The sequence below is a fragment of the Idiotropiscis lumnitzeri genome, chromosome 2 (assembly GCF_059441095.1).
Source record: "Idiotropiscis lumnitzeri isolate Australia: NSW breed Sydney's pygmy pipehorse chromosome 2, RoL_Ilum_1.0, whole genome shotgun sequence".
NCBI classification, from domain to species: Eukaryota; Metazoa; Chordata; class Actinopteri; order Syngnathiformes; family Syngnathidae; genus Idiotropiscis; species Idiotropiscis lumnitzeri.
The window spans coordinates 18,615,604-18,643,175 of record NC_142392.1 but is presented as its reverse complement, the minus strand read 5'-3'; the positions used below and the strand labels follow the sequence as shown (position 1 = coordinate 18,643,175).

The 27,572-nt window shown below is 43.3% G+C and overlaps 1 protein-coding gene across 1 annotated transcript; it reads right to left on the bottom strand.

The window, feature by feature from the left end:
* Window positions 1-220: 220 nt before the first annotated feature.
* On the bottom strand, window positions 221-26,149 carry LOC148341875 (uncharacterized). Its single transcript, XM_088287975.1, has 4 exons — window positions 26,134-26,149; window positions 21,591-21,788; window positions 434-742; window positions 221-342 (listed from the first exon to the last, which is right to left on the bottom strand). The coding sequence occupies exons 1-3, from the start codon at window positions 26,147-26,149 to the stop codon at window positions 570-572; spliced, it is 387 nt and encodes a 128-aa protein (XP_088144101.1). The 3' UTR covers window positions 221-342; window positions 434-569.
* Between the last annotated feature and the right edge of the window lie 1,423 nt (window positions 26,150-27,572).

Sequence of the window (27,572 nt, the reverse complement as noted above, 5' to 3'; positions counted from 1 at the left end):
AAGACAGCTTTGAAGTGAATGAGTCAGTGTGACATGCCCTTTCACCTTTAGCTTGCCCATTATCATCATCATTGTCATGGGCGTCTGATAATGTGTCCTCATCATGTGCTTGTGATGGCCCGCAGTGGTCTTCATCACCTTCTGTTGCCACGTGACGACTTGAACTGCTGCTTGTAGGCTCCGCCCCTCTGTTGTCCTCACTCTCATCCTAGTTTTCATCGTCCGTCTTTATATGGACAACGTTCACTGGTGACTTGTTGATCTCCTCCTCCTCCTCCTCCTTTTTGATGTGAGTCCAGTCTGGCTCCTCTTTCACAGAACGGAGATCGTTTTCACAGACGTCTGCATGACACAAAAAGACAAATACACGTTTGGTTTGGTCAAGTCAAATCTCAGGGGGCGACTTCGACTTATATTGTTTTTACCGTGCTACCTTGACTTGTGCCTGCCGCACACGGAGCAATGCGTTGCGACCCCAACTTGGACCGGACCATGGGGACATTTCACAAAATTACGTTTGACGATGTAAACCTCCCTTTCCTAGCAGCACAGCTGTGATAAACGAGCATTTAAAAAGGAAGCACCCCTCTGTTGTCCTCACTCTCATCCTTGTTTTCCTCTTTAGTCTTTATAGAGACAAAGTTCACTGGTGACTTGTTGATCTCCTCCTCCTCCTCCTCCTTTTTGATGTGAGTCAAGTCTGGCTCCTCTTTCACAGAACGGAGATCATTTTGTCTGACGTCTGCAGGACACAAAAAGACAAATTTGGTTTGGTCAAATCAAAGTTCAGGCGGCAACTTTGTCTTATATTGTTCCTACCGTGCTACCTTGACTTGTGCCTGCCGCATACGGAGCAATGCGTGCGACCCCGATTTGGATCGGACCATGGGGGCATTTCACAAAATTACGTCCTACGATGTAAACCTCCTTTTAGCCGCACAACAGTGATAAACGAGCATTTAAAAAGGAAGCACGTTGCGGCTGATGCCCGATTTCATTCCTGACATAGTCACAGACGTTTCTGGAAGCGAGCTGAAGTTAGCACACACTATCGTGTGCGTCTGATGGAACACCTGTTGTGGGACCCTAAGATATTAATGGGGGGCCACTGGGGGCCATCGCAACATAATGTCATTGATAAAATAGGAATCCTTCAAGCGAAATATGTTTTCAAGTATTTCATTTTGCATTTATGGATAGTTTCATCGTGGGTACTTTTTGCTTCCATTATAATCTGGATCCCTAAAAGAATTAAAGGGGCCCTGGAATCAGAGTGGCTATTTATTGCATGATTTACGTTTGTTTGTTTTTTTTTTACCCAAAATGACATTTATCCTGCTCCTACATTTCGACATTCCCGTTTTTCCTCTTTTTAAATAAAATTTCTGTTTCTAGATCAAATTTAAAACAAAATTATGTTTGAAGAGACAAAATCCCTACACATAAGCATTAAGCAACAACACTTTCACTCTGACTGTCATGTTGACATATTTGAATAATGACTGTTTATATTAAAGTTATCCAATACATATTCAAATTAGACTAAGATACACCATAATATTATAAGAGTTCCCTGAATTATTTTGTAACTGCAATGATGCTTAACAGCCATAGGGTGTCAGTAATGAATAACAAAGTAACAACACCTCCCATTGTTCCGTCATCATTGTCATTTGCATAAATTATCAAGAACTATGAGTTGTGGGGGAGATGCAAACCACCAGAGCCACAGGAACTTTATGACCAGGAACTAAATGTTCCTGGCCTTGTTGGTAGAAAAGGGGGTTGTGGCGTACTCCCTTTTTAAGCCCATAGTAAGCCAAAGATGCAGATGCATCCCTTGCAGCATGCGCTTGTTCACTGATGAGATCCGTGCAACCTTGGATGGATGCATTCAATGTATTTTAAATGTTTGGATGAGGTGAAACTACGCACATGTGCACAAAACAGTGCAGGGCCACCCGAGGTTCATTGACTCTCACCCGACGAAGCCAGTACAAAGTTAATAAATAAATAAATAAATAAAACCAATACGTACTTGATTTAAAAAAAAAAAAAAAAGAAATTTTGTGTTTTATTCACTAAAATTGATCAACCGCCATTGATGTTTTCGCCGCAGTGTGCACATTTTTTAGAGTCAGGCAGAATTCCTTCCGTAAGGAATTGCTTGAACAAGATATAAAACCCAGAAAATGTAAAATGTTAAACGAGCTAAAATTTTATACTGGGAAAAACATGGAGTTTACCCCCACTATTGGTTATTCTTTGACATTTATTTTCTGCACTGATTTCATTTGGCATAAACAAATGTTCAGCAAACCGACAAGTAAAAGGCAACATTTAAAAATAAAATGGCAATAAACGTGAACGATTTCCCCAAACAACTTAATGTTGTGATGCATATTTCTAACGATAGAAAGTCGTTCTATACAAAGCAAATGAGAGTAAGACGTGTACAAACCTGCTTTGAGTGGCACAAAACCAGGCTGCTTGCAACCTTCGCCCAGCAGTTGAAGATGTTGCTCGTTCTCTTCTTTTATTCCACAAAGTTCCTCTTCGTACTTGGGTGTCGTTTTTGCACACATTTTCAAATGATAATACCAAAAAATCCACACTTGATCTCTGCTTGGCGATGAGTCATGTGCCTCTTTTCATTAGCGGCTAGCTAGCTAACAAGCTAAGCTAACTACGCCGAAAAGCATCAACGCGCGAAGATGAGGTTATCGGGACACAAAGACTTAATGAATTATGTCGTAGTCCTTCAGAGTAGCACTGGACATCCTATGAGAAAATTACAGTCAGTTCCACACGAAATCAGAAGAATTTAGCGGTGGCTGTTTTTGTTCCGGTGTGGACGGGTCGGTGGATCTGGTCGAGGTCCTTCGGAAGCTGCGCGCTAGGTAATGACGTCATGCTTTAAGCACGTATTTTTCAAATATATTTCTTTGACTCTGTGTTTGTTTTACCCCTGGCTGTTCTATTTTAATATATATTTTATATAATATTTTAATTGGGTCGATATTTTTTTTTTGCAAAATAACTAAATTAACGCCACATTGGCCAGTCAGCTCTTACGTCACCTCTGCCTATGCCCCGAGAAGCCGCTGCTGCTACAGCAGTGGGACGTTTCCATTTCTCCGACCGAACTTGCAACAATGCTGTGGTTCACTCGGGCTGCAAGATTGTATGAATATAATTTCTGCATATACTAGCAGTGCTTCTCAATTATTTCACGCCCACCCCTACCAAGATGAAAAAGATTCGCTCCCCCCCACCACCAAATTTTTTTTGTCTTTGTATAGTGATGTTAGCTTGTCAATAAAATATCCCTTAACGAAGCTAAATTCCTAAGAAATATGATTTTGAGAAGTATTATTGTGAGGATCTCGAAACTCAGTACTCTGTTCTGCAAATATTGATGAGATGATAAATATTACTTCATACGGTTTAAATAAAAAACTTTATTAACATCAGCAAACCAAACACAGTTATTAATACGTACATAATATAGAAAAGACAAAAAGAAGAGCCAGGGGGATTTTAAACAAAAATTCTTTGTAAATAACATAAAGCAACAGCTTTAGTATGTTTACGATACGTTTTTAAAAAAAATAATTTTATGGTGACTATACGTTTTTTGAATGGTTACTGTAACAATATTATTGTTAGTTATGTTATGTTGCTTAGGGGCCGATTACAGTGACGGACGAGAGAAGGAGGAAGTGACGTTTTCCCTATGTCAACAGACTGAAGTAACGTACTGTACTGCAAAAGTTAAGAAGTTAATAAAAGTGAAGTAAGCAAGTCAATGCTTTTACCGTCCACTCTGTATGAGAAAAAGGACAGAGTGAAACATGGTGGCAGCGCGTGAGTCATAACTGGCGACGGGAAGAGAGTGTTGAAAGGATCGCTAGCTTGTTAGCACGGAAGCTAACTACGGACAGTCGCTACGATGGAAGGACTGCGACCGCCGCTGATTCTGGCTTTGGATTCAAACAATTTGACGAAGACGTGGAAAGCGTGGAAAGAGGAATTCACATTGTATGTGGACCTGACAATGCCGGACTCGGAGGAATCCACGAAATGCAAGCTGTTTCATTACCTCATAGGCGAAGAAGGTAGAGAACTGTTGAACACGTTGTTGATGGATGATGTGTCGGCAAGAACTACCGTGAGGGAGATGATGAGAAAATTCGACGAACATTGTAACCCTAAGTTAAACGAGACTGTGGAGAGATACAGATTCTTCATGAGAGATCAGACACCGGGCGAAAATGTGGACAAGTACGTTACTGAATTGAGAGTTTTGGCCAGCACCTGCAATTTTGAGCAGCTGAGAGACTCATTGATAAAAGATAGAATCGTGTGTGGCACAAACGACAATGCGCTGAGGGAAAAAGATAGAATCGTGTGTGGCACAAACGACAATGCGCTGAGGGAAAGACTGCTGAGAGAAGACAATCTGACATTAGAAAAATGCATGAAGATTTGTCGAGCAACAGAGTTGTCACGAGAAAATTGTAAAACACTGCAAGGGCAGTCAGAGGAGGAAGTGCATCTACTCAAACAAGAAAAAGCAAGCAGAGGTGATGTTTGCTGTAAGTTTTGTGGCAAGAAGCATGAGTGGAATAAGAAGAAGTGCCCTGCTTTTGGAAAAAAGTGTAAAAAATGTGGGAAGGATAATCATTTTGCTGCTATGTGTAAGACAAAAAAATGCACATGGTAAAAATGATAGAGCTGTGAATGCAATTCAAGAGCAAGATAAAGAAGAATATGAAGATATTATGATGATAACCCACATCGTTGAGACAAAAGAGAACCTGAACCAAATTGGAGACAGACATACTCCAGAAAAACAACTCTTTGCTGGTATGCTAATTGACACTACACAAGTTAAATTTCAAATAGACTGTGGAGCGAGCTGTAATGTCATTCCTGTGCATCACCTAAACCCAGATGTAAAGCTGGAACATTCTGACAAGGTACTGGTAATGTACAATAAAACAAAAATGAGTCCATTGGGCCTGTGTCGAGTCAAAATAAGGGACCCGAGGAATAACAAACTCTACCGAGTGCTGTTTCAAGTTGTGGACATGGAAGGAGGTGTTCCAATTTTGGGCAGAAAGGCAAGTGAAGACATGAAGCTGATAAAGGTTCAATATGAGAACATCATGACAGTGGACAGCATAGTAACAAAAGAAGTGATGTCTGTCGCAAAAGATGAACTTTGCAACAAAATATTGACGATGGAAATGATAGAGACAGAATTTTCTACTGTTTTTTCTGGTGATGGCTGTATGGAAGGAGAATACAAGATTGAAATAGATAATAGTATACCACCAGTAAAATTGCCAAAGCGCAGAGTGCCAGTTTCAATGATGGTACCCCTCAAGGAGGAACTAAAGGAACTGGTGAAAAGAGAAATCATTGCACCCGTGGAACGAAGTACAGACTGGATTAGTAGCATGGTGTCATTGAGAAAACCGAGTGGGAAGTTGAGGATCTGCATTGACCCCAAACCGTTGAATCGAGCACTTAAACTGAGCCATTTTCCACTCCCAACAATAGATGACATCTTACCCGAACTTGCAAATGCAAAAGTATTCACCGTTTGTGATGTAAAACATGGATTTTGGCACATTAAACTTGAGGAGGAGTCAAGTTATCTCACAACCTTCTCAACCCCAGTTGGACGCTTTAGGTGGCTCAGGATGCCAATGGGCATAAGCCCAGCGCCAGAGATCTTTCAAAGGAAACTCACACATGCACTGGAAAACCTACCTGGAACGTACATCATTGCTGATGATATATTAATTACAGGAGAAGGGACAACCCAGGAGGAAGCTATCCGAGACCATGATGTGAAACTGAGACGCTTCTTACTGAGGTGCACAGAGAAAAACATAAAACTAAACAAGGACAAATTCAAGCTGCGACAAACAAAAGTACCTTATATAGGACACCTACTGACAGCTGAGGGACTGTGTGTAGACCCAGAGAAAGTGCGAGCCATCAGGGAGATGCCGAGACCTTCTGATGTGAAAGGAGTACAGCGACTAGTGGGTATGGTAAATTACCTATCAAAATTCTATGAACACTTGTCAGATGACTGTGAAGTTTTGAGACAACTGACACATAAAGAAAACATGTGGGAATGGACAGAAGTCCAGGAAGGGGCATTTGAGCGACTGAAAGAAAAGATAGCCAACGCTCCAGTCCTGAAAGACTACGACCAGCGAGAAGCTCTGACGCTGCAGTGTGATGCTTCCGAGACAGGACTGGGAGCTGCCCTCATGCAGGATGGAAAGCCAGTGGCATATGGTAGCAGAGCCATGACACCAACTGAGAGGGGCTACGCTCAAATAGAGAAAGAATGCCTCGCAATTGTATTTGGAATGGAGAAATTTCACCAGTACACCTATGGAAGAGAGGTGGCCGTCCAAAGTGATCACAAGCCCTTGGAAAACATCCACAAAAAAACCTTTGCTCAGTGCACCAAAGAGGCTTCAACGAATGTTGCTCAGGCTACAGAAGTACAATATATATGTGACTTATAAACCAGGCCGGGACATGTTGGTAGCCGATACTTTGAGCAGAGCATATTTACCGGACTGTCAGGAAGTGGACATGGAGTCTGGGGTGGAAACTGTTAATATGATTGCGCACCTGCCCATCTCGACTGAAAGACTCACCTCAATTCGATTAGCGACAAAAGAAGATAAAAAATTACAACAGCTGATAAATCTGATCCAAAAAGGGTGGCCAAAGAACAAAAAAGACATCCCAGCGGATCTCCAACATTTCTACTCATTTCAGGATGAGTTAAGTCATCAGGATGGAATTGTTTTCAAAGGAGAGAGAGCAGTGATTCCTGATGCACTCTGGAGGGTTATGACTTGTCGCATCCACTCTTCTCATCTCGGGATTGAAGGATGTCTCAGACGTGCGAGAGACTGTGTATACTGGCCGGGAATGAATCAACAAATAAAGAACTTTATATTAAAATGTGATGTATGCAGGTCAGTGGACTCCAGACAGCAGAAGGAGATGCTACACTCGCATGAGATGGAATACAGGCCCTGGGCAAAAGTAGGAACGGACTTGTTCTCATTCCATGGCAAGGACTACTTAATAACTGTGGATTATTATTCCAACTTCTGGGAAGTAGATTATCTTCCAGACACTACAAGCGCCACCGTTATACGAAAACTCAAAGCAAATTTCGCACGACAAGGGATTCCGGATATTGTGGTATCAGATAATGGCCCACAATATACCTCCCAAGAGTTTAGACGATTTAGCCAGGCATGGGAATTCACACACAGAACATCATCACCTGGTTACGCCCAGAGCAATGGAAAGGCAGAGTCTGCAGTAAAAACAGCCAAATGTCTCATGAAGAAAGCTGCAATGGCTAGACGGGACCCTTATCTGGCAATATTGGACCATCGCAACACACCGAGCCACGGTCTTGCAACTAGCCCTGCGCAGAGACTGCTAAACAGGAGGACGAGGACACTGCTCCCTACAAGAGATACTCTGCTAGAACCGGAGCTGCATAACAATGTGCAAGGAATTAGACACAACCAACACCGTCAAGGAAAATATTACAACCGCACCGCTAAAAATTTGGATGCCCTGAAAAATGGAGACAAGGTGAGGGTCCAGCCTTTCGATCTTCGTGGCGTCTGGAGACCTGCACGAGTAGTAGGACCGGTGGATCACAGATCTTATGAGGTGAAGCTGGACTCTGGAGGAGTTGTGAGGAGGAATCGACGACATCTTAGACGAGACCATGATACAGGATCTGTCACGTCAACGAGGAGTGGGACTCAGGGGACTTCAGACTGTGTGGATGTCAGGTTTAAAATGCCCTGACGTCTTTTTTAGACTGAACGTTACAGAGAACCAGAGAATACCAGCTAGAGTTTTGTCTTTTTATCCTTTGCGAAGGGAGAGGAAGGCAGATCGACACGAGCGTCTTGTTTCGCTCAAGTCTTTGCAACCTCTGCTCTTCCTTCCCCTTGCTAGATCTTTTTATTAACAAACTTGGCAGACAAAGGAGGTCTGTCTGCTGAAATTCTAGCAGGCAGGCAGGAAGCAATCAATCAATGGTCAGTTTAAAACTTCAGCCTGAGGCAGAAGACTTCAACACTAAAACAGAGCTCTATTGTGTGTGTGTGTGTGTGTGTACAATTATTACTGATACAAATAATACAAATGTATAAAAGATGATTAGGAATACACAAAATGATTACATAACGTTAGTTGAGGTTATTAATCCTCAGCTTATCTCACATTTCCTCCCTGTTGTGAATTTCTAAACATCAGATACATCACGACCTTGCGGCTTTAAGATGAATCATCATAATGAAATCCTACAACAGCATGGTCATCCGTAGAGGGGCGAAAACCTTCAATAAGGACAAAATTCCCCTCCTCCCTTCCGGCATGGAACGAGATTCTTATAATTTGATGACCATCAGGGAATAAAACAAATATATAAAAAACATTTCAATGTGCCTAGTGAAAAATAACAAAACTGTCTCCACGCAGAGCTTGTCCCTGGGGTGACCTGGTGGAGGCCCTTGCCTCGTTGTAGGAGAAGACAGCCGTCTTTATCTCCCGGATCTTCGTGTATGGTGTATGTGTGCACGTATAGGCAGGGGCAAAAAAGGGTCCATGTGTTATTTAGGTTTCAGTGTCCAGTTCGAGTTCTTCATTGTCCAGTTTGAATTCGTCATTCTCAACATCAATCAGGTTATAATGGTACATTTGAGCAACAAACATGCGATTAACCATCCTTTTTGTCATAGGAACAATACAACATGAACAGACTACACATAACAGAATGAAAATCACAATTATCCCAACGAATGGCAGCAGGATTTTTAATAAGACCTGCGTCCAGTTGCCGGAAAACAACCAGTCCAACCATCCGGGTGTGGTAATTTCGTCTTGGGCCATTGTGTCTCTTAAATTCTTCATAGTGGCCATAGCATCAATAATTGTCTCATTTTCATTTGGAATGTATGTGCAGCAATGTTCTCCGATCAAAGCACATACACCACCTTGCGGTGCAAGGGCTAAATCTACAGCCATTCTAGTTTGTAAAGCCATCATTCTTAAGGCTGAAATTTCTCTGTTTTGTGCGTCATTAATGTCAATGGATGCATTCACAAATACTTGGAATCTATAATCAATAGTTTCTACTCTAAGGGCGACTTTAGAGACACCAATAGACGGGAACAAAGAATGTGCTAAATGATCCCCAGTTGTCCAGTACCTATGTTCCCAGGGGACATTACTTCCCCATACTGGATCATGAGGCTGGAAAGTCACGAATCTTTTTGTTCTGAGGCTTCTAACATTCGTATCTGTGGCTGGTTGTGTGGTTATAATGTACGTGTGGTCTGAGACTGTGACTGGTGTGCAAATAGTGGAGGCGTTTCTAGGAAGTTTGATGTATGCTTTCCATCCGCATAGCCACCAGATCCCATCCAAAGTTTTTACATCCTCTGGGGCTGGAATATCTATAATTTCATTACAATGTGTAAGGTCAACTGACGGGTAAGAATTAATGCCGGTAAGGTTTACACATACAGGAAAGCAAGATGTATTAGTCTCGACTGAATGGCATTGTCCTAAATGGTCATTTTCTAATGTTACTCTAACTCCTAATAATTCTGTATATTTCAAAGCTGACAATTCAGCATGTTTTCTACCTTGGGTTGGTAAGTTTAGGGTTTCATTAATCGTTCCCAAAGCATCTATATATGTAAGTGGTGTGGCATATAGGTGTGGTTGACTCACTGCATGGGGGAGGATTGAACAAACATAGCAACCCGATGCGTTTTGTCTTCTAGCTGTCATGTTAGCATAACGCCACCAAGTGTTGGCGGCAAGTGGATGTGGAATGTCTTCTCCGTGGCTGTGGTCAGTCCATGAATATTCTAAAACATCATCATTGTCCTTTGCAAATTCTTCGACTTGAGGTTTGATTAGTCTCTGCGCTAGTGGTAGGTACGGATTGCCGCCCACTACTTGAGGTTTAGTTTTGGGCGACAGAATGCAAACTTGGACTTTGAAAACGGGGTCAGGGCCCAGTATTACTGGGCTGAGGACAAAATAAGTACAACCTAGGGAAGTAGGTTGGACATCTATGATCAAGTGAGTGTTATTCTTCACCATTTTGGGGAACATGGATTGGTAGGCCACGGCCTGCTGAGTAATGGCCCATTGGGGGTGTGACTTCACATGTAACGGATAATAGGTGTACAGGAACACTGAGGCCCATGCTTCTTCATTGGGTCTTCCAGGGGCTAGTTCATTTGGTGGGGGAACTCCTGCATACCATTCATACCAGCTGTAATGTTCTCCCTTTTTCATCGGACCAGATGGTCGTCCTTTATTTTTCAGACATCGATAGCAGTAAGTGTTCAGTCCTGCGAAAGGGATTATTATTTTGGCCTTGGTCGCACTGAGTGGCAGACAATAAGTATAAGGCTGGATGTCCTTGGCGGAGCTGCTTGTTGTGGTGCACTTCTCACGCTGTTGGTCGTTGCCCCAAATTTGGCCTAGGATACTGGTTCCGGCTGATCCAATCAGTAGCTCCCCCAGCAGGAGGAGTAAGGCAATGGTCGCCATTACTTGAGTTCGATGACCTTTTTGCAGTGACTCTGGTGGATCCACGTGTCTCTCTCAGCGATTTTCAGAGCCGTGGGTGTGGTGAGCAGGACTGTGAAGGGGCCTTCCCAGCGTGGGCTTGACCAAGTCTTGCGCTTCACCACCTTCACCAGCACCAGGTCACCGGGGGTCACTGACTCCTGCAAGGGAGATAAAGGGATAGAGGGCAGATCATTTGTTCTACACACATTTTTCTCTTTGAACAGCTCACAAAGCCATTCCGTCAATGGGTCTGCCGTTTTTTCAGTGTCTGACCAAGGTTGGCTTTCCCATAATGGGAGTATGAATGGTCTACCATGTACTGCTTCAAATGGCGTAATTCCAGTATTGGATGGTGTGATTCTCATGTATGTCTTAACTAAAGATAAACATTCTGGCCACGGTTTTCCTGTTTCTTCCATTGTCTTTTTTAACCTTAATTTCACTGTGGCGTTTGTTCTTTCAACTAAACCTGCACTCTGTGGATGATATGCACAGTGATGTTTAAGTGTAATGCCTAAGTGTGCGGCCATTTTATTAACTACTTCATTCACAAAATGGCTGCCGTTGTCACTCCATAGCACCCTAGGGATGCCATGATCTGGAATTATGTGCTTGCAAATAGCTTTAGCAACTGTTAGTGCGTTAGGATGCCTTGTCGGCACAACCTCCACCCATTTGGTCAGTGAGTCAACCAACACAAGACAGTATTTATAAGGGCCACTCCTAGACAATTCTATGAAATCCATATGTACAACTTCAAATGGGTAAGTCCCAGCCGGGCATTTTCCCCTTTTTGGTCTTATGTTCCCTTGAACATTATGTTTACTACACACTAGACATGACCTGCAAAAAGTTTTAAAATAGGTTTGTAGTCCTAGTGGTATTGTAAATGTTTGCTGTGTTATGGATATCATCCCCCCTGTTGAGACATGGGAATTCCCATGACTCAATTTAGCTATGATTTGAAAAAGATTTCGGGGGATGACAGGTTTGTCATCTTTGTGATAGAGTCCGTCTTCTGTCTTAACAATGTCTTGAGCTGTCCATTGTTGTTTTTCTTTCTCTGGTGCAATGTTTTGCATGTCGATCAATACTTGTCGTGGAACAGTTTCTGGTTCCTTCTGTTCTTCAGTGGTGAATGTTGCTGAAATTTGCTGTGCTGCTTCTTTAGCTGCTTTATCCGCTTTAGCGTTTCCTTTGGAAATTGAGTCTTCTTTGTATGTGTGTGCTTTGCATTTGCAGATTGCAACTTTGGAGGGCAGCATAATGGCTGTCAAGAGTTCTTTCAATAATTTGGCGTGTTGCACTGTTTTCCCAGTTGACGTCTTCATACCTCTTCTTTCCCATTGGGCGGCGAAAGTGTGAATGGTTGAGAAGGCGTACTGGCTGTCTGTGTAAATTGTAACTGGTTTTCCTTTAAATAGCTTGCACGCTTCTGTTAGGGCAACAATTTCAGCTGCTTGGGCGGAGTAATTACTCGGTAATTTTTCTGCCCTGAGGATTTCCTCTTGTGTTACTACAGCATAACCAGTCATGTTTGATCCTGTCATGTTTTTGCTTGCCGACCCGTCCACAAACACCACGTCTCCTTCGTTCAGTGGTGTGTCTTGTAGGTCCGGTCTTGGTTTACAAATTTCTTCTGTTTTCTCTTTACAGCTGTGTGGTTCCCCATCACCTTCTGTTGGTAACATAGTTGCTGGATTTAATGCGTTGCATCTTTTTATGGTCAGGTGGGGTTGAGATAATAAGACTGCAGTTAATGATAGATGTCTGGCTGGTGACAAAAAGGACATCTTGGTCTGAGTGAGTAGAATGTCCACTGAGTGGCTAACTAGTAGTGTTAAAGGATGGAATAACACCACTTCGGCTGATGATTGGACAGCCATTGCTGCAGCACAGACTGATTGTACACAATGGGGAAGAGCTTGTGCTACTGGGTCCAACTTCTTGGAGTAGAACGCTACTGGTTTCAAATATGTCCCATGTTGCTGCAGCAGGACAGACGTCATGAATCCGTTTTTGCAGTCCACCGTTTGGGTAAAGGGTTTCTTATAGTTGGGGTATCCAATCACTTCCGATGATGCAATCAGCTCTTTTATTTTGGTGAAACTTCCTTCAGCTGCTGCGGACCACGTCAATGTAGCTGAAAGTGGTAAATCTTCAGTATAGATTAAGTCCAGTAGGGGTTGCGTTGTTTCAGCATAATCTTGGATCCATAACCTGCAGTAATTGGCTAGTCCTAAGAACGCCATCATTTGTCTTTTTGTAGTTGGTCTTGGCGCATTCAGGATAGCTGATTTCCGGTCAGCAGTTAGTCTCCTTCCTTGTCCTGTCACCAGGTGGCCCAAAAACACCACTTCTTCCTGCGCCCATTGCAGTTTGTTCAATGAAGCTTTGTTGCCCGTTTTGGCCAAATGTTGACACAGTTTTGTGGCTTCTTCTTGGTTTTCTTCTTTCGTTGGACTTGCTAGCAGGATGTCGTCCACATAAATCAATAGTTGTGACGTTTCTTTAAGTTCAAGGGTACTGAGGCAATTGGATAGTTCTTGGGAGAAGATTGTTGGGCTTTCAGCATATCCTTGAGGGAGTCTCGTGTACGTGTATTTTTTCCCCTCGAAGGTGAATCCAAACCAGTTCCTTGCTGTAAGGTGTAAAGGTATTGAGAAAAATGCATTGCTGAGGTCAATCACGGTAAAAAAATTTTGTCCGGGCTTGATCTCATTCATCAAAGTGTGTGGGTCTGGGACACACGGTGCTCTTTGGTTTACTGCAGCATTTACGGCTCTGAGATCGTGGACCATTCTCCAACTGGTCGAGTCCGCTTTTTTTACTGGGAAAATTGGTGTGTTACATCGTACCGTTGGGGCTTCTATCAAAATGCCAGCTCTGAGCATATTTTCAATTACTGGCGCTATGCCTTCTTTGGCATCTGGTTTTAGAGGATACTGCCTGATAATTGGTCGATAATTGCTTTTTGGTTCAATAATGACTTCAGTAGCAGTGGTCATTTTTCCCACATCCGTTTTCGAACTTGCCCAGAAGGAGGTTGGAATGTTTGGAAAATCTGTTGCTTCATAGAAGACAGTGGTTTCGCTGTCTTCTTTTTCATGACATCATGCACTAAGGTGGGTTTCAGGTGTGACTTGAGTCACCCAGTTTAGTGTTTTCCGGTACACCATACCTAAGCCGCATATTTGTTTTCTGGATACTCCTCCTGGTAGAGGTTCCCACAGGGAATGCGGTTTCCAGTCCTCATTCACAATCGTGCGCATGTGGTCTCCCACCATTTTCCAGCTGATGTTATTCGGCTTTGCCAAGGAGATGTGCAGTGGTGGGTCTGGACGGGTGTGAATTATGTTGGTGTCCTTTAGTTCTCGAGGTGTTGTTGCTGTTGCAGCCATCCATTGGGATTCATTGCTCCAGTAGAGTTTATCCAGGTACATCTTCATTGGTTTTAGCTTCTTCCAGGCATTCAGGAAGTCTCCAGGTGGTGGTGTTCTTAAGTATTCAATTGTGCAATGGAGTGGGAATTGCGTTTGTGGTTTCCAGTCTTTCCCTTGGAGTAGTTTATTGGGCATTTCTTGGAGGTCTTCAGTAATCGATTGTGGTCCTGTGGTTATTAGGTCCAAGCTGTAGAAGGTGGAAGGGCCTCCTTTTCCTTCCAAGATCATCATTTGTTTAACTTCCTGTCCTCGTTTCATCACTGTCATTTTTTCTCCTTCTACTGTGAGAACGAGCTGGAGGGTTTTGATTAAGTCTCTTCCCAAAAGGTTGGACGGACATTCTGGAACTACGACTAACCTCTTGCCTCGATATAAACTTCCATCTTCATCTTCTATTGTGAGGGGTTCGGTATAAAACCGTTGCGCTGCCTTTCCTCCTACTCCTATGACCATGACAGCTTTGTTTGACAGTTTGGTCCCTGCAGGTAGGGCTTTGATTACTGAACTTTCTGCTCCAGAGTCAACTATAAATTGTTTTGTTGTTTTCTTTGGGCCTAATTGTAGTGTTCTCATTGGTGGGTCCACTGAAGAAGCCATTCCAAACAAGACAGATAAATCTAAAACGACCAGTGGTGATTCTGAGGTTACTTCTTCTTCATCTTCGCTATTGCTGAGCAGCCTTTGCTCAGGTTGTTCTTCGCCTTGTGGCTGGTAACTTACTAGTCACATGTTACCGGTATAGCCTTCTTCTGGTGTGGTCTTCCTGGGTGGTTGACGGCAGTCTCTGGCAAAATGTCCTAGTTTGCCACAATTGTAGCAGCCGTCATCTCTGTTGGAAAATCGTCCTCGACCTTGTCCCCTAGCACCATAATATTTGCCGCGCCTTCGTCCTCGTCCTCTGTCCCCTTGACCTTGATAGTAGATGGGGGCGGAGGCCGCTGTGGAAAGGCCCTTCATTACAGCAGCCAAAGTGGTCGATGTGTTTCGCTCCTTCTCTTTCTTCTGGATTTCCTCGGCATGGGAGGCATATTCGATGAGCGTATCGAGGTTCGCAGTTCGCCATCCAACGTGGTGTTTGCAGATGAAGTCTCTGGTGGATTCATGGATGCCATCTAGGTAGGCCGACTTCAAGAGGATTTGGTACGGGCTGTTGTCTGCATTGTCTTCCTGTAGGCCGCAATAGAGCCTGTAGACTCCTGATAACCTTTCCACATACCGGCGGACAGATTCCATGTCTTCTTGGCGGCATTGTCTGATCTTTGTGTTGTCTGGTTGCTTCTTGAAGATTTTTCTTGATTCATCAAACATGGCGCGGATTGCGTTTGCGAGCTCGGGAGCTCCAGGCTGGAGGGGCTGGCCTATGGCATCATAAGGGTTGAAGGCACCTCTGATTCTGCCATATCTATATCCTAGGATCATTCTCATGCATGTTTCAAATTCCTTTCCATTCAGGTGGTAGCTATTCATCAGGTCGTGCATACTCTCAATCCATTTCTCCACATCCGCTTCGATTGGAGGAATTGATTGGCAGGCCGCCTTGCATTCATCTTGGGTCCAGGGCCTGTAGACCATGATGGTAGGTTCATGTGGGTGGCCATTTGCATCATCAGTCCCAAAAGCTGGGTTGGCAACGGCCACCATCGGGTAGGTCTCTACACTGGGCAGCGGTGGGTAGAGGTTCGTGGCTTGAAAGACTTGTGCTCTTTCAGGGTTATTGAGTGATTTTTCCATCGGCTTTGCTTGAGCTCTCTTTTTCATTTGCTCCCTTGTTCCAGCCGCGGGGGGCCACCGTGTGGAATCAAATGAGGCAGGAGGGGCCGTGTGTGAAGAGCGGGGAGTGTCATTTTTCTCCTCGCTCTCCAGGGGCGGCACCTCATCCTCACTTGGCTCCGCCTCTAGGGCTGTGGCCGCCTGTCTTCCTGCTTGCGCAACAGTTTGAGTTCGCTCGTTGAACAGTGCACTTCCTCTCTTGCCTCTGACTCCGGTCTCGTCATCTTTCTTTACTTTCATCTGATAAACTTTCTTCTCCTCTTTTGTTTTAATATCTTCCACTCTCTTCTTACTCTGCTCTACCCACTTCATGATAGCCCTCAGTTGCCTGTCCACTGATTTAGTGTTCTTCGCCTTTCTTATCTTCCTTTTTCTTTTTTCCATCAACGCACTTCTCACTGCTTCAAAATTCGCTGGATCTTTCAGACGTGGCTTAAAGTCATATTTCTTCACCCATTCCTCCAGAAATTGGCAACAGTCCGGGTCATACCCGTTCATAAACTTCACATCTGGGTTTGCTTTCAACTCTTTGGTCACATTTTGACCCATTTTATGCTATCGTCTGGTCCGTTACTTCTGTTAAACCACGCACACACACTCGCACATGCACGTACACACGCTTCCACACGCTTCCACACTCAATCACTCCCACCCCCCTTTCTCTCAACCTCAGACTTTTTTCCTTTGTTCCACACACACAGCTTCTCCAGCGCCAAACTTCACGCATACATCTCTCAGTCAAAATGAGCAGTCTGCTTGCCAAAGAAATTCAAATAAAAATAATAAAAACCACCAAAAATAATACCTTATTATTCCCTAAATTTTAATGTGAAATTGTGAGTAGACCTCGAGGTTTTCAACGTACCGAGAGACGTTTAATTTGCGGAAACCATTTCCCTTCTCCAGGCGGGTTTTTCTCTAAAATTTGCTCAATTTATGGCCCAATTCGCTACCATCGACGCCGAGGAACAAATCAATTTGTTCACCGTGCTATCCGTGTCTAAAATTTGCTCAGTTTCAACAAGTCACAGCTCAGTTTCAACGAGTTATGGTCAATTCGCTACCAATGAGTTATGGCCTAATTCGCTACCGATTATTTTTATATAACTCCTTGGACTAGCACGATGCAGTTTTATTACCGTACTGACTAAACGGTCGAGGCCTGGCCTCTGCGCGCGCTTTCATCCCTCACATAAATCACCCCTACCCAATTATTTTAATATTTTAAAATTTAAAATGGTGGTACAAAATAATTTGAAAAACAATACCTGGTCTCCTCTGGATCAGCCTTGTCCGCTAGGGAACCGACATCCGGGCAGGCGGCCGCACCAGGAACTCGGAGACCCGCTTTCTTTCAATGGGAAAGCGCTGACGTCAGATTCGGTGGCGTCCAAAATGTCCAGCGACGAGCGCCCGTCCGGGTGTGGCTCCCGGGGATCGGCACCAAATAAATGTCAGGTTTAAAATGCCCTGACGTCTTTTTTAGACTGAACGTTACAGAGAACCAGAGAATACCAGCTAGAGTTTTGTCTTTTTATCCTTTGCGAAGGGAGAGGAAGGCAGATCGACACGAGCGTCTTGTTTCGCTCAAGTCTTTGCAACCTCTGCTCTTCCTTCCCCTTGCTAGATCTTTTTATTAACAAACTTGGCAGACAAAGGAGGTCTGTCTGCTGAAATTCTAGCAGGCAGGCAGGAAGCAATCAATCAATGGTCAGTTTAAAACTTCAGCCTGAGGCAGAAGACTTCAACACTAAAACAGAGCTCTATTGTGTGTGTGTGTGTGTGTGTACAATTATTACTGATACAAATAATACAAATGTATAAAAGATGATTAGGAATACACAAAATGATTACATAACGTTAGTTGAGGTTATTAATCCTCAGCTTATCTCACAGTGGATGCAACCCAGCAGTGTGGCACCAGGGACCAAACCAAAGTTGTCACCAGACCAGGTCGTCAGGTGTTTAAGCCTAGATATTTGGAGGACTACACGCAGTGAAGACAGAAGATTTGGGATATTTATGTTAGAAAAAAAAACAAAACTGTAACTGTCAAGGTATAATTTGTTTGCTGGTTGGGGGGTTGGATAATACTGACAAGATGTTTTACATAATGTTTTGGAGCCAACATAATAGAAAGCAGATGTTATATTTATTTGAAGGATTGGAATTTGTTAATATATTTTGGGTTAATTTACAAATAATGCACTGAAAGTGACGCTTTATGTTGACAAAGTTATGTTAGGCATAATTTTCTAGTATGAATACATAATCTGCATGAAAATGTGTGTGCAACGTTTACATTGCAAGGAAGTGCTTCAAATTGAAAAAAGAAAAGATGTAACAATATTATTGTTAGTTATGTTATGTTGCTTAGGGGCCGATTACAGTGACGGACGGGAGAAAGAGGAAGTGACGTTTTCCCTATGTCAACAGACTGAAGTAACGTACTGTACTGAAAAAGTTAAGAGGTTAATAAATGTGAAGTAAGCAATTCAATGCTTTAATCGTCCACTCTGTATGAGAAACAGAACAGAGTGAAACAAAATCCTTGATTACAATGTATTAGCATTGCCAATTTGATATTTAATTGCTAAATTGAGTCATGGGAACTCCCATGTCTCAACAGATTGATATCCATAGTATGATGATTGATATGATTGATGTCGGTCTGTGGAGGCCGCATCCAAATTGCCACCAAGCCGCGACCTGACCTTATGGACACTTTTCATACGACTGGAGAGACATTTTTTTTTTTAGGATTGCAAATTTAAATTTTGTTTCAAGGGATATTAAAATCTGCATGTTCAGGACAAGCAGCAGAATGTTTTGTACTGATTCAGGCTTGTAAGACACAAAACCAGGTGCACATTCCGGACTGATAAGGAGTAGAAGCGTTTGAGAACCAAGGTCACAAAACAGATAACTCGTAAGAGAAAAATTGTTAGAATAAGCAGCAAGAGCGTAGGTGAGTGTGAGAAAGTCAAAGTTTGAGGTTTCCCATCTTGTATGCGCTGTGTAAAGCATTGGTTGAAAGGAGTAGCAAGAGTGACACATGAGTGTAGTAATGTGTCAAGAGGGGGAAGTAGGATGTGAAATTATTCCCACATACAGACTTTTCAACGAAAACTTTTTTTTGGAGACAATGTTTTTTGTTTGAAAAACAAGGTGTTACGGCCCTGGGCTAGGGCCCACCTACAAGGCCACGCCCTCTGTGTATTGCAGTAACTCTTCCACCCTTTCATTTGTAAAGTCAATGGACTTGTGCCTCAGCGCTGGACTGCTTTCCTGCTCATTCCCCATTGCTGGACTGCTTTCCTGCTCGTTACTCATGGACGTCCCAACCAACGAGCTCCACCTGGGCAGCTGGGACCAATAAAAGGACCTCGGTTCTGCTGCTCAGGGCGGCTGGGACTTTAGAGTTCAGTTTGCCTCGCTTGCGCTTGTTGTGTCTCTTGTTTGGACTTTTGTGAATTTTGGAGACACTTGCTTTTGTTATTCATACACATTTGTCAACTTGGGTTAATACCTGTTGGTTGAGATCATTTGTTTAAACCCTACCTCTTTTCTTTACTAAAAATAAATTGTAAACTCTCTCCACACCATTTAACAGCTCGGTTTATGTTACTTCCCTCCTTCCCTAGTAGAGCCGGTCGTCACAGTTGTTTACTTCATCCTCACTTCTGAAGAAGTCCCGCCGCCCTGCCAATTGCAGACACCTCCCTGCAGTAAAGGTTTCCTCCTGTATCTCCACTCAAACTGTAAACACTCAAGCATAGTCCACTCCACTAATTTGCAACATGTCATGCGCACCATAAATTGAAATAAAGCTGTGTCATGGCAAATGTATAATAACCTCTAAATATTATTCGAACAATGTGTTTAGTTAAAGTAACCTTTACACCGTGAGTTGTGATTTCCTGCCTGTTGGAGTCTTCTAGTGATTAGTTTAGACTAAACAGACTTTCATTGTATTTTAATTTCTTGTCTCCTGGTGATTCTTGAGTCAAGCTAATAAAAGCAGAGCAGAGCAGGGAGGAAGAGAGAGGAAGGAGTCACGCGGAACTGCCTGCTCGCTTCCGCTTTCTCCCACTCTTTCCCCCGCCGGCCGGTGAAAATGAACGCCATGTCTGGTTCCTCCTGGCCTCTCAGCCATCTTTTTATTTTGGCCGTTACCTTTAGTAAGTTATTTCAGTAAGCTCTCCCAAAAGGCGTCAGGGCATTTAAACCTGACAAAAAGACAACTGAAAAGCATAATGTTCACAAATGTTGTTCCAGGCAAAAGCAATTTTATTTATAATGTTTGATGTAAACACAAAAAAACTCATCATCACTCAGACACAATGGTTCTTCTGGCACTGATCACATTGGCTTAGTGTCATTAAAAGAGCTTTGCAAAATTTAATTTATATTTTATTCAAAATCACATTTACATCTTACCACAAAGAGTCAGTTCCTTCAGTTTTTTGTTTTATTTTTTTTAAGCTTCAAGGATCGCTGCTATTCTCACCAGCACAATTGTGTCTCTCAGCACTATGTTTAGTGGAGAATTTTTTAGCACAAATGCTGCAACTGAATGGCTTGTCTCCACTGTGCGTTCTTGTGTGGCTTCGTAAATGCGACTTTTGAGAGAAACTCTTGGCACAAACTGAGCAGGAAAAAGGGTTTTCACCAGTGTGTGCTCTTGAGTGCACTGTTAATTGTGACTTTCGAGAGAAACTTTTTCCGCAAATTGAGCAGGAAAAAGGTTTTCACCACTGTGTGTTATTGTGTGGCTTGTTAAATTTGCCTTTAGAGAGAAACTCTTGCCACAAACTGAGCAGGAAAAAGGGTTTTCTCCAGTGTGTGTTCTTGCGTGACTTGTTAAATTTGACTTAAAAAAGAAGCTTTTGCCACAAACTGAGCAGGAAAAAGGTTTTTCACCACTGTGTGTTCTTCTATGTTTTGTTAAAGTTGACTTTTCAAAGAAGCTTCTGCCACAAACTGAGCAGGAAAAAGGTTTTTCACCACTGTGTGTTCTTGCGTGACTTGTTAAATTTGACTTAAAAAAGAAGCTTTTGCCACAAACCGAGCAAGCAAAAGGTTTTTCACCACGGTGTGTTCTGGAGTGCCTTACTAAAGTAGACTTTCGAGAGAAACTTTTTCCGCAAACTGAGCAGGAAAAGGGTTTTTCTCCAGTGTGTGTTCTTGTGTGTTCTGTTAAACGCGCTTTATGAGAGAGACTCTTGCCACAAACTGAGCAGGAAAAAGGGTTTTCTCCAGTGTGTGTTCTTGTGTGCCTTTTTAAATTTGACTTTTTATCGAATTTCATGCCACAAACTGAGCAGGAAAAAGGGTTTTCTCCAGCGTGTGTTCTTGTGTGCCTTGTTAAACTTGACTTTACAGAAAAGCTTTTGCCACAAACTGAGCAGGAAAAACGTTTTTCACCACTGTGTGTTCTTGTGTGTCTTGTTAAATGCGACTTTTGAGAGCAACTCATGCCACAAACTGAGCAGGAAAAAGGGTTTTCTCCACGATGTGTCCTTATGTGCAGTTTTAAAGAGAATTTTGAAGTTAATGATTTCCCACAGTGAGAACATATCCATCTGTCAGTGTGACATGCCCTTTCACGTTTGGCTTGCCCATCATCATCATCATCATCATCATCAGGAGAGCGTGATAATGTGTCCTCATTATGTGCTTGTGATGGCGCCCAGTGGTCGCCGTCACCTTCTGTTGTCACGTGATGACTTGAACTGCTGCTTGTAGGCTCCGCCCCTCTGTTGTCCTCACTCTCATCCTTGTTTTCATCTTCAGTCTTTATAGGGACAACATTCAGTGGTGACTTGTTGATCTCCTCCTCCTCCTTTTTGATGTGAGTCCAGTCTGGCTCCTCTTTCACAGAAAGGAGATCGTTTTCACTGACGTCTGCAGGACACAAAGACAAACACACATTTGGTTTGGTCAAGTCAAAGCTCGTGCGTCGACTTTGTCTTATATTGTTTCTACCGTGCTACCTTGGCTTGTGCCTGCCGCATACGAAGCAATGCGTGCAACCCCGATTTGGACCGGACCATGGGGGCATTTCACAAAATTACGTCCTCCGATGTAAACCTCCCTTTCCTCGCAGCACAGCTGTGATAAACGAGCATTTAAAAAGGAAGCACGTTGCGGCCGATGCCCTATTTCATTCCTGACATTGTCACAGACGTTTCTGGAAGCGAACTGAAGTTAGCACACACAGGCTATTGTGTGCATCTGATGGAACACCTGTTGTGGTACCTTAACATATTGATGCAGACCACTGGGGGCCATCGCAACATAATGTCATTGATAGAATAGGAATCCTTCAAGTGAAATATGTTTACAAGTATGTCTTTTTGCATTTAGAGATAGAACTAAATGTTCCTGGGCTTGTTGGTAGAAAAGGGGGTTGTGATGTTCTCGCTTTTTAAGCCCATTGTAAGACAAAGATGCAGATGCATTCCTTGCCGCATGCGCTTGTTCACTGATGAGATCCGAGCAACCCTGGATGGATGCATCCAATGTATTTTAAATGTTTGGATGAGGTGAAACTATGCACACGTGCACAAAACAGTGCAGGGCCACCCGAGGTTCTTTGACCGAGCCAGTACAAAGCTCATAAATAAATAAGACCAATACGTACTTGATTTTTAAAAAAAAACGTAATCCCTTGTGTTTTATCCACTAAAATTCATCAACCGCCATTGATCTTTTTGCCGCAGTGTGCAGTTTTTAGTCAGGTTGAATCATTCCATAAGGAATTGCTTGAACAAGATATGTCAGAGTTATTGTAAAAAACAAGACAAGCCTTCATAAATGAATCACCCAGCCAAGATTGTCTTTGTCACTTGCGAGGAGCAGTCCGCCAAAGAGAAAAGCGTTCCCGCTCCTGTGCGGCCTTTTATTGAAGCACAGCAAAGCAATTTGAATATGAAAACTCATAAATAATGGAAAAACATGAACACTTTGACTTCATCACACCCGTCCACACTCTTCCTGTTGTTCGAACGGTTTCAGCTTACAGGACATGTTTGGGTCACACTTCTGTTAAATGCGAGCGAAACGGTTTCCTGTCAAACACGGTTCAAGACGTGCATCTGTTTTTGTGGCTTCCGGCGAAACTGCCAGCATAGACACAACTCTGTTACCACTGAACTCACGTTTTCCTGTTTAAGAGGTCCATGTTTTTGTGACTTTTTATAAACCTGTAAGCATATTTTTGAAACATGATGACATGACAAACTTCTTTAAACACATATAAAAACTGGAAAATGTGAAATGTTAAATAATCAGTTAAAATTTTAAACTAGGAAAAAAACACGGAGTTTACCCCCCACTATCGGTTATTCTTTGGCATCCATGTTCTGCACTGATTTCATTTGGCAAAAACAAATGTTCAGCAAAATAGCAAGTAAAAGGCAATATTCAAAAATAAACCGGAAATAACCTTGAACGATTTCCCCAAACAACTTAATGGTGTGATGCATATTTTTAACTACAGAAAGTCGTTCTATACAAAGCAAATGAGAGTAAGACGTGTACAAACCTGCTTTGAGTGGCACAACACGAGGCTGGTTGCAACCTTCGCCCAGCAGTTGAAGATGTTGCTCGTTCTCTTCTTTTATTCCACAAAGTTCCTATTTGTACTTGGGTGTCGTTCTTTCACACATTTTCAAACGTCAATCTCAACAAATCCGCACTTGATCTCTGCTTGGCGATGAGTCATGTGCCTCTTTCTTTTCGTTAGCAGCTAGCTAGCTAACAAGCAGCTAAGCTAACAAGCTAAGCTAACTACACCGAAGAGCATTGTTGGAATTTATCTTTATATCAATGTTAGAATTTAACTTTAACCCAATGTAAACTCAAATAAGTAATCTGACTCCAATTTGCGACCTTACCCAACTCTCACACATCCAACAATATGCGCGCTCGTTCTGCAATAGAAAGGTATCAGGAAGCCGGCATTTTCACACACGAGTGGATTTATTCCTAACACACAAATCTACAACTTGAGTTTGGGTCCCTCTCAATACAGCTCTACACCTCTCATACCACCAGCGAATGTGTTCTACCCCCGAGTTGCCCAGTACTGATTCATACTATACAACATGCAAAATGGCACAGACAAAGGCATCCTGGCATGATTCTATTGGCTATGTGTATTGCAGTTAACTTTAGCTCGCTCTCATTGGTCTTTCTCCTCCCGCCGAATCCCGTGGCTCCTCCTGCGTGCGATTCCCCCGATGGCCGCTCCTTCCCGGAGTCATCTCGTCTCGCTCAGCACCTTCTGTTTCTAAAACATTCCATTCTTGCACAACCCCCGCAACCAGTTTCGCGCCACCAGTCACACTCTCAGCATTTTACAATATCACATTTTCATACATTGGATGCACCAACATCTAATGAACTATGTTAAGCTCAAACTCTTATATTCCTTTAATAGTCAAAAGTATGAAATCCTTTAAGTGTAACTGAAGTTTAGACCATGCTAATGACCAGACACTCAGAGGAATGCAGGAAGATTAGATCACAGCTGCACCACAGGAGGTGTGAACGAGACCCCTCTGAAACAATGGACTTCCATGCCAGGATCACAAAAGTGGCTCCGAGCAGTATAACCTTTGTTCAGTTTTAAATTGACTGCCATTTACATTATCCTTTAATCCCTCTCATGACCTCAGACATCTGAGGTCATCACTTGAACACCTTATTTCATTGCTGCACACGAGCTCGACATCACTTGCCATAAAACTAAAACACATCAAACAATTAGTAAAAGAATAAGAATCAGTAGAAAATTTCCTTCCCTCCTTATGGCCTCAGGTCCCCGAGGCCATCTTTCCATACTCACATCCTGGACTCCCGGAGTGCCACGGCTACCTCCGCCTCCTGGGGGTCCTTTTGAGGGATCATCATGTACTGACCACCCGGAGGGAGTGGCCCCAACGTGCGTTCTATTGTCTTAACAGTTAATGATCTGATACATGGAATACAGCAACATCCACATAACACCATAATAGCGGCAAACACAGCGATAGAAATCAGTACTGATGCAATCAAGCTTTTATATTTGCCAAAGATGTTTAACCAGTCAGAGTACCAACTGGTGTCCACACCTGAGTGCTCCTTCATTTTGTCACTTAACGTGCGCAGACCCTCCAATGCCTTGGTAAGGCGACCGTCAGGAGATGTTTTGTTGGGAATCAGAGTACAACACTGATCCCCAAAAATACCACACACTCCTCCTCTTTAGGCTAACACCATATCTAAGCTTATTCTGTTCTGGAATGCCATAAGAGACGTGGCAGCCAATTGCTCATGCACTGCCTGGAGTGCCGAGGTGGTGAAGTTCGCCAATCGTTGGACATTATCATCAACATAATTAATCCGGTCCACATTTTTGTTTACCGTAACAAACAGGAAAATACTCTCCCATCCTGCCGCAATTTGATCCACCAATTTATACTCGTCAGGGATCCCTCTTGGAACTCCAATTGCATCTATATACGTGGGATCTCCTGCATTCAACCATTCTTGCATGTCCCTTCTCTTCCTGTTAAGGAAGGGGATTCTTCCCCATTGTCCAACACCTTCCCACTCCATTTTGGCCAGATCTAAGGCTGTCACACTAACTGGCATGATCAGCGTTACCAGGGCGCACTTACCTGAGGCATTGGTGGGAAGCCTATCGTACAGCACTTTCTCTCCACACCACAGCCAAACATCATCACGAGCGAGAGGGATTCCTACTGGCAAAGCCACATTTTCATTACACCATGACTCCTGGAGATTTCCAATCCCAGGACCAGTCCCATTTAACTTTTAGGCAGGTGAACTTTTGTTTTGCAACTTGGGTGTCAAAAATAGGCTCTTTCTTTTTTATTCCCACATCATTCCATGGGTGTGTCCAATTAAAATTGTACCCAAGTGTTCACCTGTGTCGGTTGTTTACATTTCAGATTTAGCAGTAGTTGTTGTGTCTGTGTCAGCGTCTTACCATCATCTCGCTCTGCTCCATACCATACCATTCCATTACATGCTCCTTTCGCTCCATCACTTCTGTCATCCCGCATCCTATGTTCAAACGCAAACATCGTCCACACAAAGCACACGCCAGCAGGTAAAATAGTCAATAAGTTAAACATTTGCATCGTCATCGTCTTTGTTCAGACTCGAAAGTGTCTGACTTTGATCCAATTCATGCCATCTACACATTCCCTCTCTTGACCTGCCCGTCCGGGCGGTCAACCTCTAAGCTCAACCATGGCGAGCACAAATACAGGGGCCGGGCGCAACTGTGAGTTATGGTACCACTTCTGTCCCGTAGTTCCCAATTGGATGGCGTGTCAGGTTCTAGCCAGAACTCTAAACTGTCCTTATCAGCGAGATCGAGTCCACCTCCGGGAAAGCACCCGGAGGTTGATGTACGGAGCGATGTCCGACTCCAGTGATGCTGAGTTCACTGAGTTCAAACATCTAACTGTGTTCCGAGATAACAAATTAAGCCTCGAGCTAACGCTCCAATTTTGACTGTTAATTGACAAATTTTAAAGCAACACAAATGAAATAGTAACCATTTATGCTTAAAATAAAAAATCCCAAAACTATAATAACGCAGATACCGAATTAAACCTCTATTTTTTATTTTTATTTATTTATTTTTTTTTTTATGGGAAGAAAAGGTGCTCTACAAGACATAGACAGCTCCAAGACCGCTGCAGTCTTCACCTCCTATTGTCTCATGATTGGCTCAATCCACCTACAGGCTGTGCCCACACTGATTCTGTCAACTGGGGGAGGGGGTAGAGACAGTAAAAACATCGCGGAGCTGTGGAGCCGAGCCCCAACTCAGTCGGGCCCTGGGTCCACAACACCTCTAGCAGAGACACACACAGAACTACCATTTCCGAGCGACCCCTCCCTGGAAATTTTGAAATTTAGTAATGTTCCCAAAACCAAAGAATTTGTAGTCGGTGCTGATATATGATCTCCCGATTGTGCAACAACTATGGGGTCCAGACCTCTAGTATGATGACGCTCATCAATATTCAATGCGATTTGTGGCTCGGCGAAAGTAAACAATTCATACCATTTCCGCTGCTCAGGGACAAGGCACGCGTGCGAGGCAACGCCAGTAGACATAACAAATATATAATTATAACGCAAGATGCACTCATGTCTAAATTTGGATGAGTGCATTTTTGATAAACCAAATCATGTTTGTGATCACATGTACAATGTGATATGTCAATTGGTGAATTGAAAGGGTGGCGGTTGCTAAACCACTCAGACCAGAGCAAGAACAGGGCATACCCACCGCGGGAGGATGGGAACCAGGTTTCAGAGCTGCCCTCAAATGATTCAGTTCAGTTTAGCCACTGGGAAGGAAGAGAGCACGACATATGCTCCCTCCGACGGATGTGCAGAGTCAAGTTCAGTCCCATCCGGGAATGCCACTCGAATTCCAGTGTTCGTTCAGTCAATGGCAGTGACTCAGGCACTCTTGAGAGTCCACATGGCTCAGTGGGGGTTGCGGAAGGAGCTCATAACTCGCCCCAATATCCAGCACCATCGAAAACTTGTCCATCCACCGTCCCCGGAATGCTAGGACCTGCTAGTCCTCGAATGCTGAAGCTCCGCGGCCCCCTGTCACGGAATGGGGTACGAGCGGGTTTGTGTCAAGTGCGT

Excerpts from the sequence above, each read along its gene's own strand:
- LOC148341875 (XM_088287975.1), bottom strand. Across the intron at positions 743-21,590 it reads TCATCACGTGACAACAGAAG|ACGTCAGACAAAATGATCTC; the intron begins GTGACGGCGACC and ends TGTGTCCTGCAG.